Source organism: Opisthocomus hoazin, chromosome 5 (genome assembly GCF_030867145.1).
Source record: "Opisthocomus hoazin isolate bOpiHoa1 chromosome 5, bOpiHoa1.hap1, whole genome shotgun sequence".
Lineage (NCBI taxonomy): Eukaryota > Metazoa > Chordata > Aves > Opisthocomiformes > Opisthocomidae > Opisthocomus > Opisthocomus hoazin.
Window position 1 is genome coordinate 7,140,833 of NC_134418.1, and position 15,209 is coordinate 7,156,041.

The following is a 15,209-nucleotide window of genomic DNA, read 5'->3' on the forward strand; positions in this document are numbered from 1 at the left end:
CGCGCCGTCCCCGAGGTCGGCCACCCCTAGCAGAAGATGGCCGGGTCTCCTGCACTGCTCCTCCTGCTCGCTCTGGGGCTCTGTGAGTACGGACACAGGGCTGCGCGGCACCTTCACCGCGAGGGGTGAGCAAACCCCTTCTGCTGAATCCGAGAAATCAGGCTAAATAGATAAAGGGAAATAAAGAGCAAACCAAAAAGGCTGACTTTGAGGTTTGCTCAGTAGCTGCGGAGGTGAAGGCGGCACTGCCTCGGCCGGCGTAGGGCAGCCGAGGGGTGGCTGCAGCATCACGCGCACCGGGAAGGGAGCCCGGCCGGAGAAATGGTTCTGCAGGGGAGAGGGAAGGGGGAAAAAGGGTGTTGAGCAGTCAGTGTTTTTAGGGAGTCACTTCAGATAAGCTGGGAAGGGGTAACATCCCTGAGCGGGCGGCTGAAGGGCAGCACCCATCTCTAAAGCCCGGGTGGCTGAGCACTCTCCACGCATGATCCCAGCAAGGACTCCAATAAAAACCTTCAAGCCATCTGGCCCTCCCTTTGCATCTGACCTCGCACCCCGTGGACAGGGAGCGAGGCTTGCCCAGGGGGACATGGCTCTTCCCAAGTAGTTCCCACGAGGATTTCTCTCCCGCAGGCTGTCCTGGGGTCCACGGCCAGAGCTACAGTATGACGGTCAGGTTTCGTGACAGCAGCGTCACACACCCCCAGGTGGGACAGCGGCTGGAGCTGGAATGTCTGACCACTAAGGATGACAGCGGCGCATTCTGGGTCCGCCAGGACAAGGATGGGACCCTTCACTTCATCGTCTTTATCTCCTCCTTGTCCCGGACCACCTTCGAGTGGAGCCAGAAGACGTCCACACGCTTCGAGGCAATGAAAGACAGCAAGTTCTACCGGTTGGTAGTGAAGTCTTTCAAGCCGCGGGACGATGGGAACTATTTCTGCCTCATGAACAGCAACCAAGTGCTGTACTTCAGCCCTGGCCTGCCTGCCTTCCTCCCAGGTCAGCAACACCTCTGCCCAACCTCCCTTAGCTCTGCCAAAACGCCCAGCACCTCCTGCCCGTGCCTTTTTTAATCCGTCACCTCTTCCACAATCCCATTTTGCCTGCTTGCTTGCCCAAGGTATCTCGCGACCAACACATCAGTCCTCCCGCCGGAGGCCCCCTGCTTGCTGTCTCTTCTCGTGGTACAGCTCCTGCCCAAAGGCAATGACCGTCGGGCAGACCCAGCATCCCCCCATCCCCACTTCTCCATCCCATTCGTGGCTCTAAAGGGATGAGACTAAAGCAAAGTCCACCACCACTCCCTCCTTCCTCACATAGGTCCCAAAAGTCCTACCAACCTCTGGGTCCTCAGGCTTTCTGAGGGTGGTAGCAGAAAGCAAGAAATAAGGAGCCTGCAGCTGCTTACTGGGTCATGGCAAACCCTGCTTAGGAGAAGTCTCTTCCAAGGTGGGCTTTATGAAGTTCCTCTGGAGCTGAGCCTTCTGCTAGCTACAGCAGCAGCCGTGCCCCGGCAGCGGTGGGAGAGAGCTCTTTTATTATAGTTCCCCGTACGCTGTATTCATCCATTTTCCCTTACAGTCACCACCACAGCGGCACCCACCACCCCGGCACCCGCCACTCAGCATGGCGTCACCACAAAGGACCCCTGCCTGAAGACCCCGGACCCAGGTAGCCCAGCTGCAGGGAGGGAGAGGGGAAGAGCTGGGCTCGGGTCCACTGACACCAAGGGGGATCCTGCAGGCGTTCTGGGGTGGGGGCAGACTGAAAATCCTTAGAGCTTTATCAGAGTTGGGTAACTGGGTACATGCGGCTGGAAGGACTAAACTCCAGTGTTTCACCCGCGTAGGAAAGGCTGAGGATGATGCAAAAAGCAGGAGCATGTCTCACGCCTGGGCATACGGGGAAGAGGTGGAGGGAAGGCAGAACCTGTGGGGCTGGGGCTGGTTTTAGCCTGGTTTAGGCTACGTGTCCCCCCTCAAGCCTCCAGGAAAATGCAGAGAGCAGCAGCACTAACAAATGCCCACGCTGCACGCGCTTGGGGACGTCGCTGGTGGGCCAGGGCAGCCCTCTGCTCCGCCACCAGCCTCGCTGAACAGCAGGCAGGTCCCCTGGCTCCACCAGAGCCGGCCGTAGCACCAGCCATGACCTTTCCTCTTCTTTACTCCTGCAGAGACCAGCAAGGAGAAAGAGCTGAATTTCTTCTGCGACATCTTCATCTGGGTTCCTTTGTCAGGCGCCTGCCTCCTGCTCCTCATCGGCCTGGCAGTGACCATCGTGCTGTGCCAACGTAAGACTCGCCCATAACCCCCGTAGATATCCCTCTAACCTGAAAGCGCAGCCCTCGGGGCAGGGATCTTCTAGCTTGGCCCTTTACGTAGGCAGCAGGCACCCAGGACACGCTCCACGCAAGAGAAGGACCGCTGTTAAAACCAGCGTCTGTGTTTCCCTCAGCAGTAGGCTTAGGCTGAAAAATAACTATCAAATTAGAATCATAGAATTATTTAGAAAAGACCTTTAAGGAAGAAAAGCAGATTATAAATAGAGCAAAATTATCAAACTGTATTGGCTGCACCATCAGCTGTATCGGAGGGTAAAATACCAGAACCTGAAATACTTTAACAAAATAGGGTAAACTGCTCCAGTACCAGGCTTACAAATCCAAATGCTGAGACTCCCAGCAGCAGCCTGAGCTGTAACCAAATGAGCAACTTAATTACACAGGTTCTGAGACTGGTACGGTTAAAGCAGGAATGCAAAATCTCTGGGGAGACAAAAGCCCTTTGGTGAAATTTCACGTTTCAAATGTCTTTAAGTTACCCTGAGCAAGCAGTGAGTGTGAATGTATTTAAATCAATTTAGCACTCGCTGAAACCAGTTGAACTTTCCTTCGGGGAGTGCCCCGATACCCCAGAAGTTCCACCAATGTCATTAAACCAGCTCAGCTCGTTTGCCCGGAACACCAAAGTGTTTTGCTGCTGAATTAACCCAAGTAAATCCTCACTGACCCCACAGCCTGGAGCTGATGCGAGATGAGTTTACCAGCTGACCTGGTTTAAAAAAAGAAAAAATACAATTTTCAGCATCCTTCAGCCTGAAAAATACTGATCACCATGGTCTGCAGCAGTAGGAAGGAACACATGAAAAAAACACTGACGAGCCACAGGCAAAAATCATTCTTCTCGAGGGAAATAGCTGATGGTGCAGCAGAGCACCTGGAATTGGTCCAAACTCCCTCTGAAGTCACCAGGAGCCCTCCACATGCACCAGGATTCCCCAGTTACCTGCAATATCGTTAACCTACAAACGCCAGTCTCCGGTGATTTATTTCTGCCTTTTGCTGCTGATGGGAGTTATCAGTGAAAAGCCATCAGCTGCAATTAATTTCTGCAGCCGGCAGCCCGGGCCCTCAAGGACAGGTTTTTACCTTGTGTTAAAATTAATGGCTGGACACCATATTTTGCCAAATACCTCCCAAAGTAACAACACAGACACTGAAACGGGGAAGGGCATCGTTCAACGTGGTTGCCCACTGCGTGGCATCGTTGCTGCTCGCCTGCTGTAGAAATTAATTGCTGCGAATGGATTTTCAGCAACATGCCGAAGTCACTGGAGACTGCAAAGAAACCAATCCACTGTCAGCGTTCCCAGGCTGACCCGGCTACTGTTACTCACGTGAAAACACTGAAGTGGACTGCCGGGGAACCGTGAGCTGCAGCACCGCTCACTTGCACGGCTCTCCTCAAAAATAAGCTTGGCTCATCCGCTGCCAGTCTCACAGACAGCGAGCTGCTAGGGAACGCCAGCACTGCCCTGCTGCAGCGTTTCTTTACCAAGTTGTGATTCGGTATCTCTGAACTAAAATGTTTTCTTTTTTATTTTAGAAACCAGAAGACGAAGATGCAGATGTAAAAGGTTAGTAAGTGACCGGTGGCGGCATTTCTCTCTTAAACTTGGCAGCATCTCGCCCTCAAGCGATAAAGCAGGCAGGTGCCAACAAGCGACCTAAAAATTCTTCATCCGATATACAGTGGATGGGAGGGGGCTGTGTAATGAATTAAGGGCAAGAAAGAGAAATAAGGTTCTCTTCTGTGTTTGTTGGTTGTTTTTAAGTAATTCAAAACACTGAGCATTGACGCTGCAGTAGGTGCTGAACAGAAAGACAGGAGGTGTTTGCGGCAGCCTAAAAGCGTTGTGCATCACCCCATGCGCATAACGAACATCACGTTTGTGCGCTCCCAACGCACTACTTCAACTTCATCCCTCCCCAAACTGTTCATTTGATTTCCTCACCGGTCCTTCAGGATGTGCCCATGGATTAGATGCACGTTATTGCACCCCGAATCCCCCACTGCACAATTTTGGACCAGCATCACTTTGGCTTTATGCCTCCATGGCCCCAACAGGCACTAAGTAACAGCAGCAGAGGCTGATGCAGCTCTAGGTGGCTTTCCTGGGAAACAGCAATGCAGATATGTATAGCTTTAGAGTTAACCTATTTTCTAGGGCAGACAGGAATCCTTTTTTACGCTTTCCCTCCTGCCTCCCCAAACCCACCCATCACCCTGAGTCACCAGGAAAACACTATCGGAGTAAGAATTGCAATTTGCCAGTTTGGAACAAGAAATCCTTTTGCCCGCAAGTAACACGTGCTTTGCTTCTGCAAACCGACCTCCCCGCAGCCGGTTTCTTCACCTCCCGCTCTGCAGAAAACGGCTTCTGCAGTTCTGCAAGCCTTGTGCCGAGAGAGCACCCCAGGGCTCGCGAGCGCTCCAGCACCCAAGTGCTGGAGCTGCTGCTGTGGCCAGGCCAGCGCTGGGACGGAACCTGGAAAAGCTGGGTTGTGAGACAGTTTGGAGCAGTATGTTCATACCTCTGGAGCCGCCTTCTCTGCAAATCAAGCATCTTCAAGATCAGATGAAGTCATATGCCTTGTTACACATCCTTGGGTTTTGTAGTAAAAAAGTTAATAGTTTCTTAGTTGTCCAAATTAGTATGATCACTCAGAAAGAACCTCTTTCCCCCTACGTTAATAGAAAAGGCATTTCTACAATCTGTTGTGGTTTTTTTAAAGGCAGAACACATCAGAAATCAGTGCCTGAAGAGTAACAACATTCTGTGATTCTATTCTATGGTTCTACGATTTCAGGGAAGAGGCAGCGAGCAGCAGTGCCTTCTGCCCTGTGGGTGCAATCTTCCTAAGTACGTATCAGCATACAGCTGCCCCCCCAGACCTGCATTTCTTTTACCTGTCTGAAAAAGGGAGCAGCCTGTCATTTTTACGACGCGTATTTATTATACCCAGTGCTCTTCTGATCCTCGCCTGGCTTTCCAAGGGCGAAACGATAACAAAGAGCGCTTCTTGCAGCCTTGTTTAGGACGAGGCTTGCATTCTTCACTTATCTCAACCCCTGTCGCCAGCCTCCTGCAAAGATGTGCTGTCCCTAAGGGGAAAAACACGCTGCAGAGCTCTTTAGTTTTGCACCGATGGAGTGGTTGGGTTACAAAAGCCTCAGGAAATCACCTCACCAAGGACAGCTTTCCTTCCGCGGCACTAACATGGCAGAGTTCTGGCTTAAGCAACTGTAGCGTATTTAAGCTTTTATTTGGAGAGGAAGTTCCTGCTGCTCTGAGCAGTCCCCGCTTATTGAAATGAAGCTCTTTGGAAGTTAATAGTGCAATTCACTCAATTAAAGAGTGCCTCGGGATCTGGCCTGGGATTCTTGCTGGCAGCTGAAGGATTCATTTTCTGCCACAAATTAATCTTCAGTGAAAAAGGATGCCAAATCTCCAACTCATTAAATCAGCGTAAAACTATCAGTTGCTGGAGACCAGTAATTTCGATCATTCTGGGAACACGCTGGTAGTCTAGAAAGCTTCCTTTTAAACTCCTCTGCAGGAAACTGTCTGGCAACAAGAACAAGGCCTTATGAATTGATAACAGCTTCCCCAACTCCAGAAAAGCCCCCAGCTCTTCTTTCTTCATTCATTTCTGAACACGGAGAAAGGCTTGATGAGAGGACAGGAGTGTGCAAAAGTCAGCGGTAAATTCTCAATAGGGCCCCCCCCCTTTTGTTTTTTTTAATTTGTGCAACAATTGATTAGCAGTGTATCTTAAGGAAGTCCTTCTACTGGCTGTCACTAGCTGAAATGTTGGCAGGTCCTTCGCCAGCACAAAGAGGATTTAGGAACACTTTCCAGCCTGCTCTTGGAGGTCCTTGGCTGCAGACCAAGGCCAAACGAGCTGACCAGCAGCCATACATTAATTGCCTTCTTGTTCCTTCCACACCAAAGCAAATCAAACCCTTTTCTCTCTCTAGACCTGCAAATGGGAAGCCCAATGTGAAACCGAGCACGCCAAGCCGACATGTGTAAGCACCTGCACCGTCCGGCTTCCGGGTCATCTCCTGGGAGCTGTCACCGCATAAGCCCATCACCTACGTCACCTATAATGCTACTTCTCACGCACCCTACCCCAACGAATCGGAAAAGACAAGATGGAGCAGAGACACACGGAAAGCAAGCAGGGACTTTTTCTGTGAACTGCATGCTAAAGCACAGCTCCTTCCGAAACCTGAGTTGTTTCAAATCAATTCCCAAGGCCAAACGCCACCTCTACTCCCACCGACAGCTCTCTGTGGTTTAGGCAAAAGAAACAGATCAATCCTGATGCTGACACGTATCAGTGATAAACCGATGAGAAATAAGCATATTAGCCTCACCTTTCCTCAAGAGTGTCTAATAATTCTTTCTGAACGCAGCCAAAAGTTGAATTTGCTACAAGATTACTTCAAACTGCAAGCCCTCACTTAACACATCCCCTGTTCGTGGTGCCACGCATCTCCTAGGAGTTTTACTGTTTCATATAATATAACACAGGGCTGCACTGAGAAGGTAAATATGGATTCCAGGGCCTTACTTTACAGGTTTTCACAGTCCTGGGGGTTACTGTTTCGCTCTTGCTGTCCTTGTTCTGCTGCTAGCCCCAATTCCACCGATTTCAGCAGGTTTGCTTCAGCAAGGCAGGTGGGATTCTCTCTTTCTGGAAGAAATGATTGACTGGTAAAAAAGAAAAGGTCTTTAGTCACTTGCTTCAGTTAAGCAGGACTTTTAGCATACTGACCTGGGACATGTTGACTGACTACAATGAGTTCAGTTTTTTCAGCTCTGTATTTGATATATTTCCTTACTACACTTGCAAATCAAGAACTGAGAAAAAAAAAAAATAAAACAGTGTTTCTAATTAGACTCACTACTATTTATTTCTTTATTCAGTTCCTAGCCTCAGAAAAGCTAAAATCCTTCGTGAAGATAGTAAATGAGGGTTTGAGGAAGTCTCGGGTAAGCGAAAAGGCAGTGATTTACATACCAGCCTGAGCTTTAGGATGCCATATTTCAGCTTCCAGCTTACCACTACCTAAAATGATCTAAAATTATTTTCCCAGGGAATTGCAAGATGGGCCTGTTAACGCTCCCCCATCCCAGGGAGGTGCCAAGAAGGTGGATGAGATAAAGGCTCTGGAGGTACTCCGGTATTCTTGCCAAGGGGCTGATAAAAACCTGGGAAACAAACAGAATGAAAGAAATGCTTTGCTAGTCTCCTCCTCTGCAAACAAGCTGGGAGAGAAATTCAGAGAGAAACAAAGTTCTTCCAAACTTAGGTTTTTGTAATACTTAATAAAAAAAAAAAAATTAGGGACTAGATAAGTGTACCTAAACAACAGCAGGCAAATACTGGATGACAACTACATGTATCTAGACACATTATAAAGAAAGATTTAACAGAAAAGCCTTAACATTGGAACGTCTGTGAGTTCACAGGGATGAAGAGACACTGAGGCACACTCGATCTGTTAGGGGTGACCTCGTTCAAGCCGCAGGTGCTGAGCAGGGAAGCAGCGAGGCTCTCGCCGCACCTGCAGTGCCAGGCTGCCCGTTGCAGAGGCAGCTTAGCACCAACGCGCAGCTGCGTTCTTACAACAACACGGAGCAGATCTACTGAACAACATGTTTCTAGGCAGACTAGGTCCAACATTTAGCCCTGTTTTAATATAATATGTTTACCTAAATCAGTCCGATCTCATCCTACAGTTCGCTCTAACCATGCAGATGAAAAGCTCACACCTTTTCTCTCTCTCCTATGAGCATCAATTTTATTATTAGCTAGTCCCGGAGTCTCTTGTTGACTTAGTTTGAGCTAAAAGTTTTCACTTATACAGCCTTAACTCTCAAAATGTTTCTGCAGAACAAGTTGCAAGAGGCAGCAACATCACTACCTCACTGGCAGCATTATAGAATCGTAGAAAGTTTTGGGTCGGAAAGGACCCCTAGAGGTCATCTAGTCCAACCCCCCCGCAGCGAGCAGGGACACCGCTAACTAGATCAGGTTGCTCAGAGCCCTGTCCAACCTGGTCTTGAATGTTTCCAGGGATGGGGCCTCCACTACCTCTCTGGGCAACCCGTTCCAGTGTTTCACCACCCTCATTGTAAAGAATTTCTTCCTTATATCCAGCCTAAACCTACCCTGTTTTAGTTTAAAACCATTACCCCTCGTCCTGTCACTGCTGTCTCTACTAAAAAGATTGTCCCCATCTTTCCTATAGGCTCCCTTTAAGTACTGAAAGGCTGCAATCAGGTCTCCCCGCAGCCTTCTCTTCTCCAGGCTGAACAAGCCCAACTCTCTCAGCCTGTCCTCATAGGAGAGGGGCTCCAGCCCTCGGATCATTTTCTTAGCCCTCCTTTGGACCCGCTCCAACAGTTCCATGTCCTTCTTGTGCTGAGGGCTCCAGAGCTGAACGCAGTACTCCAGGTGAGGTCTCACCAGAGCAGAGTAGAGGGGCAGAATCACCTCTCTCGACCTGCTGGCCACACTTCTCCTGATGCAGCCCAGGACACAGTTTGCCCTCTGGGCTGCCAGCGCACATTGCCGGCTCATGTCCAGCCTTTCATCTATCAGTACCCCCAAGTCCCTCTCAGCAGAGCTGCTCTCGATCCTTTCATCCCCCAGTCTGCATTGATAGTGGGGATTACCCCGATTCAGGTGTAGGACCTTGCACTTGGCCTTGTTGAACCTCATGAGGTTCACACAGGCCCACCTCTCCAGCTTGTCCAGGTCCCTCTGGATGGCATCCCGTCCTTCTGGTGTCTCAGCCGTACCACTCAGCTTGGTGTCATCTGCAAACTTGCTGAGGGTACACTCGATGTTGCTGTCCATGTCATTGATGAATATATTGAACAGCACCGGTCCCAGTACGGACCCCTGAGGGACTCCACTCGTCACTGGTCTCCATCTGGACATTGAGCCGTTGACCACTACCCTTTGGCTGCGACCATCCAACCAATTCCTTATCCACCGAATGGCCCACCCATCAAATCCATGGCTCTCCAATTTAGAGAGAAGGATGTTGTGGGGGACCGTGCCAAAAGCTTTACAAAAATCCAGATAGATGACGTCCATTGGTTTTCCCTTGTCCACTCTTGTTGTTACACCATTCTCTACAGCTCTTTCCTCACTGTTCTCAACCGTTTTATCCCAGGTTTTCACATTACACTCGAGCTTTGGTCTGCATCGTGCCACGTTCCTGTAATCCAGGCTGCCAGGCAATGCTCCTCCTGAGCCAGTACGAACCCCCAAACCTAAATCCTCCTCCAACAGATTGTCTCCACACTTCCACAGTGACCGTCCCCTCCCGCTCCAGCTCTTTTAAACGGCTTTGGAGAAAGAAGGTGAAATCATCTGACTGCATGCACCAGTCGTCGTTTCGCCACAAAAGGCCACACATTATGCATGGGAAGCATCTCCTTGAAAACACGTTTTCTCTAGCACAGTAGCTGAATGTGGCATGTGACACACACTGAGATTAAATGTATAGTGCTCAACATTGAACAGAAAACCTAGCAGAAGCATTTTCCTGTATTTTACTCCCTGTAAGCTATGCTATTCTTTCAAATGAAATGATTATTTCATGATCCACAGGTTAAATGTGTTGCTAGTTCTATAGCTGAGAGCCTACAGAGGTCAATCCTGTAGGGGAGAATCAGGATATGGGCAGTTAAAAATCAAAAAGCATTTCAGTAAGATGAACACATGCGCAACAAATTCCTCACTACAGAAACCACGTGGAATCCTAATGCAGGATAAACAGAGCAAAACAACACCCTAAGCAATGTAAAATACACAAATTTGGGCATTACCAACTACTGACATTACCAATAGCAACGCTCCACCGTGCAGTGCTGCACTGAGACCCCCAGTCCTGCAGCAAGACCGATGCAGCCAAAGCCCTTCTGGCACCGCAGGTGAACGCAGTGAAGAACTGGAAGGAGGATGCATTTGGGTTTTGGGGTTTTTGGGGGGTTTTGGGGTTTATTTTAAGTAGTCTTCATTTGCACAGGAAATCAATATCTAGAAAAAAATTACACCACTGCCAGTTGTAATTACACTGCTGAATACAGTACAAAATTCACTGCACAGTGGGGACTACCGATTTTTGACAGAACCACAGAACATCACTGATCTCTCTTCACCCCAGTGCCAAACTCAGGTGGCTTGGGGATGCCTCCTACCTCCCTCTACATGCTCTTCGTGCTGAACCTCCACCCTGCACGCTGCAGGCCACAGTTCAGACAGTGCCCCGTGCGCTGCTCGGCACAATCCTCCGGACCCAGCGTGCACCCAGGGATCACAAACCCAGACAAGCACTGACCACCACGCAGCTGCCTGCGGCAACGACTACCTACAGGTTCAAACTCTGCTTGCACAACCAGATGCCTTAAAAGAAACCAAAACCGAAATCTCATCTTTGAAGGTAACTGGAGCCTTCATTCATAAATTCATTAATCTAGCAAGCTCCCAGCAGTTTTGGCCCTGCAGAGGAAGGACTTTAATTGCGATAGTACTGCCCACACAACATATTCCCTCTTCAGAGGCTATGTTCCACATACAAAGCCACCCAGTTAACAGACACACTACCAATTCTCCTGGCTGCCAGCTTCTGGATACTGGTGTCACAGCTGTAAGCTATGAAGGCATGGTGCTTTACTGGGTGTAATCAAGCTATTCAAAACACATGACTGTTCACTGAACTCTATTAGCAGCTTTCAGCCTCTTACTTGCTATCAGCCAGGCATCCTCTTCAATTATTTATCTTCGTTCACGTCTTTGCATCTCTTTAAAACACAGATCTCGGTGGTCTCTGATTTTGGTTCTTATGTAGATGACCAACAGGATGCACTACCCAAACTGCGTATTAAGCTTGCCTGCAAACTGCATATGAAGTATCAGTAGATCCCTCTGTATCACTGCAGCAGATATCATGAGTTAGCATAAACTTATTAAGGAGTTAATATTAAAAGCACATCTAACTCTCCACCTGTGGACTTTCTGTGAGATACTACATGTTCACAGACTGTTGCCCACCTCAGGATACCCAGGGGTAAAATTTGTTCAGCTGTCGCTTCTTACATGGGCTTTTCTATTTGTGAACCACTGCGATTTAAATATGTTTTTGAAATAAACCAGATACACTGGACTGAACTGCTGTGATTCAGCATTTGCTACGCAGCCAGCCAAACCACCTCTGCAGAAGGTCAGGAGGCTGAGGGAACACGAGGAGGCAGCTTGGGGCACACACCAGAATAAGCACGTACTCTTCTTCAGTCACCGCCTGGAGTTTCATGTTGAACACCCCCACAACGAGGAACACCTCCCAGGCAGACACATCCACATGAAGTCTGCTTCAGGCCACCAGACTGACTTCACCAAGGCACCCTCCGGCAGAGGTGGTGACACAGTGAAGCTCTCCAAAGCAAGACTGAGTTTCCTTCGCCAGCTCTTCCTTCCCCGCAGTCCTACGATCGACTCATCTGCCAGTTCAGGTCAGCTGCAGCCAGCACTGCGTCTCGGATCTAAACCTATGGCTCAAGAAGGCCTGTTAAGTTTTCCATTTATATGTAGAGCTGAGGAACAATATTCTTTATAATCAGCTTAGTCAGACCTGAATTTTCTTCACAAGACAAAGATTTACCTTTGCACCCCTACTAATATGCTACCGATAGAAGGCAAAAAACAAACCATGTCTTTTGCGCAAAACCTAAATACCAGAGGCAAGTACCAGTGCGGCAGCGAGAAGGGAAGGAGCCGAGAGCAACTCAGCCCTGCTGCAGAGGTGAGTGACTAACACAGCATCAAGCTAGAAGGTATGCAGGTGCCTCTAGCAAATCAAGCAAGTTCGGAGCAAACTGGCTGAGTAGCAATGACTGGGCAAGAAGCCTGGACTGCTGCTTGCACCGATGAACTGGAAGGAATAAATTTGTTCAGAGGTTGCAGGCCATCTAATTGTGGAGTTGCTCAAAACTAACACAGGAGTAGCTCAAAACTCTCAGAAGCTGATGGGCTAAAGGCAAACAACTGAGGACTTAATGCTTAATGGCGGAAAGCATAAGAGCTCATCTACAATTTAAGCATAACCTCAACTAATAAGATAAAAGGGTACAAGATGGTCACTGAAAGCCCTGTGAAGCTGAGGGAGGCATCAGATGCCCCCACAACACAGAGCATCCAGAATTTGTTGCCTTTGTTAGACACCTGCTTCTCCCCCACTCGGTGCTTCGCTTGGTCTGAAATATTTTCTGAATGATAAAGGATTTTGATGAGTCAAATAAGCTCCAGATAAATAATACAGCCAAGATGACCCCAGAAGAGCCAGTAACTGGACTGGTCAGTTAAAGCCACATTGTCTGTCCAAGCCTGTATCTGACAGGACCTGTGTCAGCAGAGACCCTTAAGCTCAACCCAGACTCCTCAGACCAATGCTGCAGTGCGTGTTGTGCAAGTGCTTGGAAGCCACCCCACAGAAACCCTACCCTTCCCACTGCTTCTGCAGCATTCAGGACAGAAAAGCAGAATAAGGCCAGGAAAGAATTACAGATATCTCCAGAAGAACAGTAAACAGAGAGTGAAATATGACCTTCCTCTAACTAGGTTTCTGCCTTCTGATTCATCTGAAATCAAATCTATTCGACATGCAGGGTCAGCACAACCTATCCATCACTGGATTCCCGTCCTGAGCTGTGCTGCATAAATTGAATATGGACGATTTTTGTCATGGGAGACCTATCACATCCGCTTGTGCCCCATGTTCCCAGAAACCTCCTGTGCAATTTAGAAACCTTGGAAAATACTGGAATTTACTCTCGGTTCCGAGGGGGAAAAAACAGTCAGGCAAAATAGCTGTGTTTGTATATTCTCTGTGTGTGTGTCCATGCGAATGTCTCACGGACAATGCTTAAGACTTTAACTGAGACACTATCTGCATCTTCCCCATCCCTTTGTTTCTTTAGCCAAAGTAAAGGAAAAGCCACAGTGATAACTTGACAGTAAGAAGCAAGAAACCAACAGCAGCGTCGCCAAGTCTGAAAATAAACCTGAGGCAGAGGAAATACAGGAGAAAAGGTGACATCCATTTCAAAGGCTGAATTCAGGAAAGCTTTGCTCACTCCAGTCCAGGTCACAGCACCCACCAGCTTCAGCACTGAGTCTTTGTTCCTGTCTGCACTGGAACCCTGCTGTCTGGCTACATTCAAAATAACGAATCTGAAAAATTCTTAGTTCTGAAGTGGAGTAGGAACGTGGCCAGGCTACCAAGGCTTTTGCATTTGAATACACAGATACAGCTGTCCTGTAAAAGCTACTACAATTCAGTGTGTCCTGAAAACACCAGCTCCTGCATGTGGGCCCAGCAGGATTCAGTAAGAGCTTACAGTAGGCTGTGAACAACTTCAGTTTCCCTATTTCACTACAGAACGGCTAATTTAATGCAAACATGCAGTCATAGAGGAATACTAAGCCACACTTCCCTCACACACATAGGCTTTTGTAAACCACTCTTCTTTTATATATATTAGGGCTTGAATTAAACTCAGAACAGTAATGTAACACTACATTAGTTTTACTCGCTACAGACCATTGCTGCCACACTCATTTTTTTGCCTTTTTCTCAAAGTGCCTTTCCCCACACTGCAGTCTCCTATTCACAAAAGTAGAAGTGCAAGAGTCAGGAATGGATTAAGGAATACGAATTTTTTTCCCCCCTAGAGACAAATCAACCTCTGCAGCGATAAGCACAGAAAGGAAAACAGTATCTTGCAGCAGGCAAACAAACCTTGCAAGGAAAAATCTAATCCAAACTCACTGTGTTAAACCTGGCGAGTTGGCTCCGAGTAGTCATAAACAGCCTTAAATTTTAGCAGCAGCCATCCTGTACAATGTTAAGAAGAAAGAATGTAAGCAATAGGATGGAGACAGGTCTAAGTTAACAGGGATCAGAAGCTTGAACTCATTCCTTGTAACACACAGCTCTCGCTGCAGCTTCTACACGTTAATTAACCTGGCTTAGAGACAGAGGACTGAAATCAATACAGTATTTCAGTAAAGAAACACTGATTTTTAGCAGGGAAGATCAGTTGTTCAGCCATGTCTACTTGCAATGTGTAGTGCTGGAGTCACTGCAGGAAAAGACTACTTAATTCAAAAATACTTCACAGAGCAGTCGATCATCAAGAGTACTAATGGGAGACGAGGACATGAGCTTTGCGTTAATGACAGTCATAGCACTACAAAAATGATCAATACCTTGTGAGATGAAAAACATTATGTACCATTTTCATTTCCTACTATCTGTTTTTAAGGTTTGATTATGTCTCATACCACAAGTCAGACTTGAAACCCCACAAGAACACATCACAACATATTTCCTATTTAAGACATTTACAAAAGTTAAAACTCAGTCTATTAACAGACATAGAAATAACACTACTAACAAGCTTCTGCCACGGAAATCATATTTATCAACAGCTGTTACTTCCGGAGCACCCATAAGATAAACTAAACATTCTATACAAGGATGATCAAAAAATTCTTGGCTTAAGGCCCACCCACATTACTAACCGGTGCACTTGCTGCTGCAGAGCTGCTGTTCAGACACACTTTGCAAAGGAGAGGGGAAGCACCAGTTGCAAACGCAACGCAGTATGCAGAAGTGACACGGTGGTCTGGATACAGAAATAAATGTGCTGAGACTCTCTATTCCCGTCACGCAGCAGGCTCATTACAAGGCACTTGCTGCACGAAGAGACTAGTTAAAGGCTTCACAGTCTGGTTCAAAAGTGTAATAGAGACACACCTCAGACACCACTGTAGCTTTAAAATC

General features: G+C 47.9%; 1 protein-coding gene across 1 annotated transcript; it reads left to right on the forward strand.

The window, feature by feature from the left end:
* Positions 1-5: 5 nt before the first annotated feature.
* Positions 6-6,926, forward strand: CD8A (CD8 subunit alpha). Its single transcript, XM_009934747.2, has 6 exons — positions 6-82; positions 631-999; positions 1,582-1,671; positions 2,174-2,290; positions 3,885-3,915; positions 6,321-6,926. Exons 1-6 carry the CDS (start codon positions 37-39, stop codon positions 6,373-6,375), a joined length of 708 nt encoding a protein of 235 aa, XP_009933049.2. The 5' UTR covers positions 6-36; the 3' UTR covers positions 6,376-6,926.
* The last annotated feature ends 8,283 nt before the right edge of the window (positions 6,927-15,209 follow it).

Bases quoted from the DNA above. Each gene is read 5' to 3' on its own strand.
- CD8A (XM_009934747.2), top strand. From the start codon at position 37: ATGGCCGGGTCTCCTGCACTGCTCCTCCTGCTCGCTCTGGGGCTCT. The intron at 1,000-1,581 runs GTCAGCAACACC...TTTCCCTTACAG, and splicing joins CCTGCCTGCCTTCCTCCCAG to TCACCACCACAGCGGCACCC. The intron at 3,916-6,320 runs GTTAGTAAGTGA...TTCTCTCTCTAG, and splicing joins CGAAGATGCAGATGTAAAAG to ACCTGCAAATGGGAAGCCCA.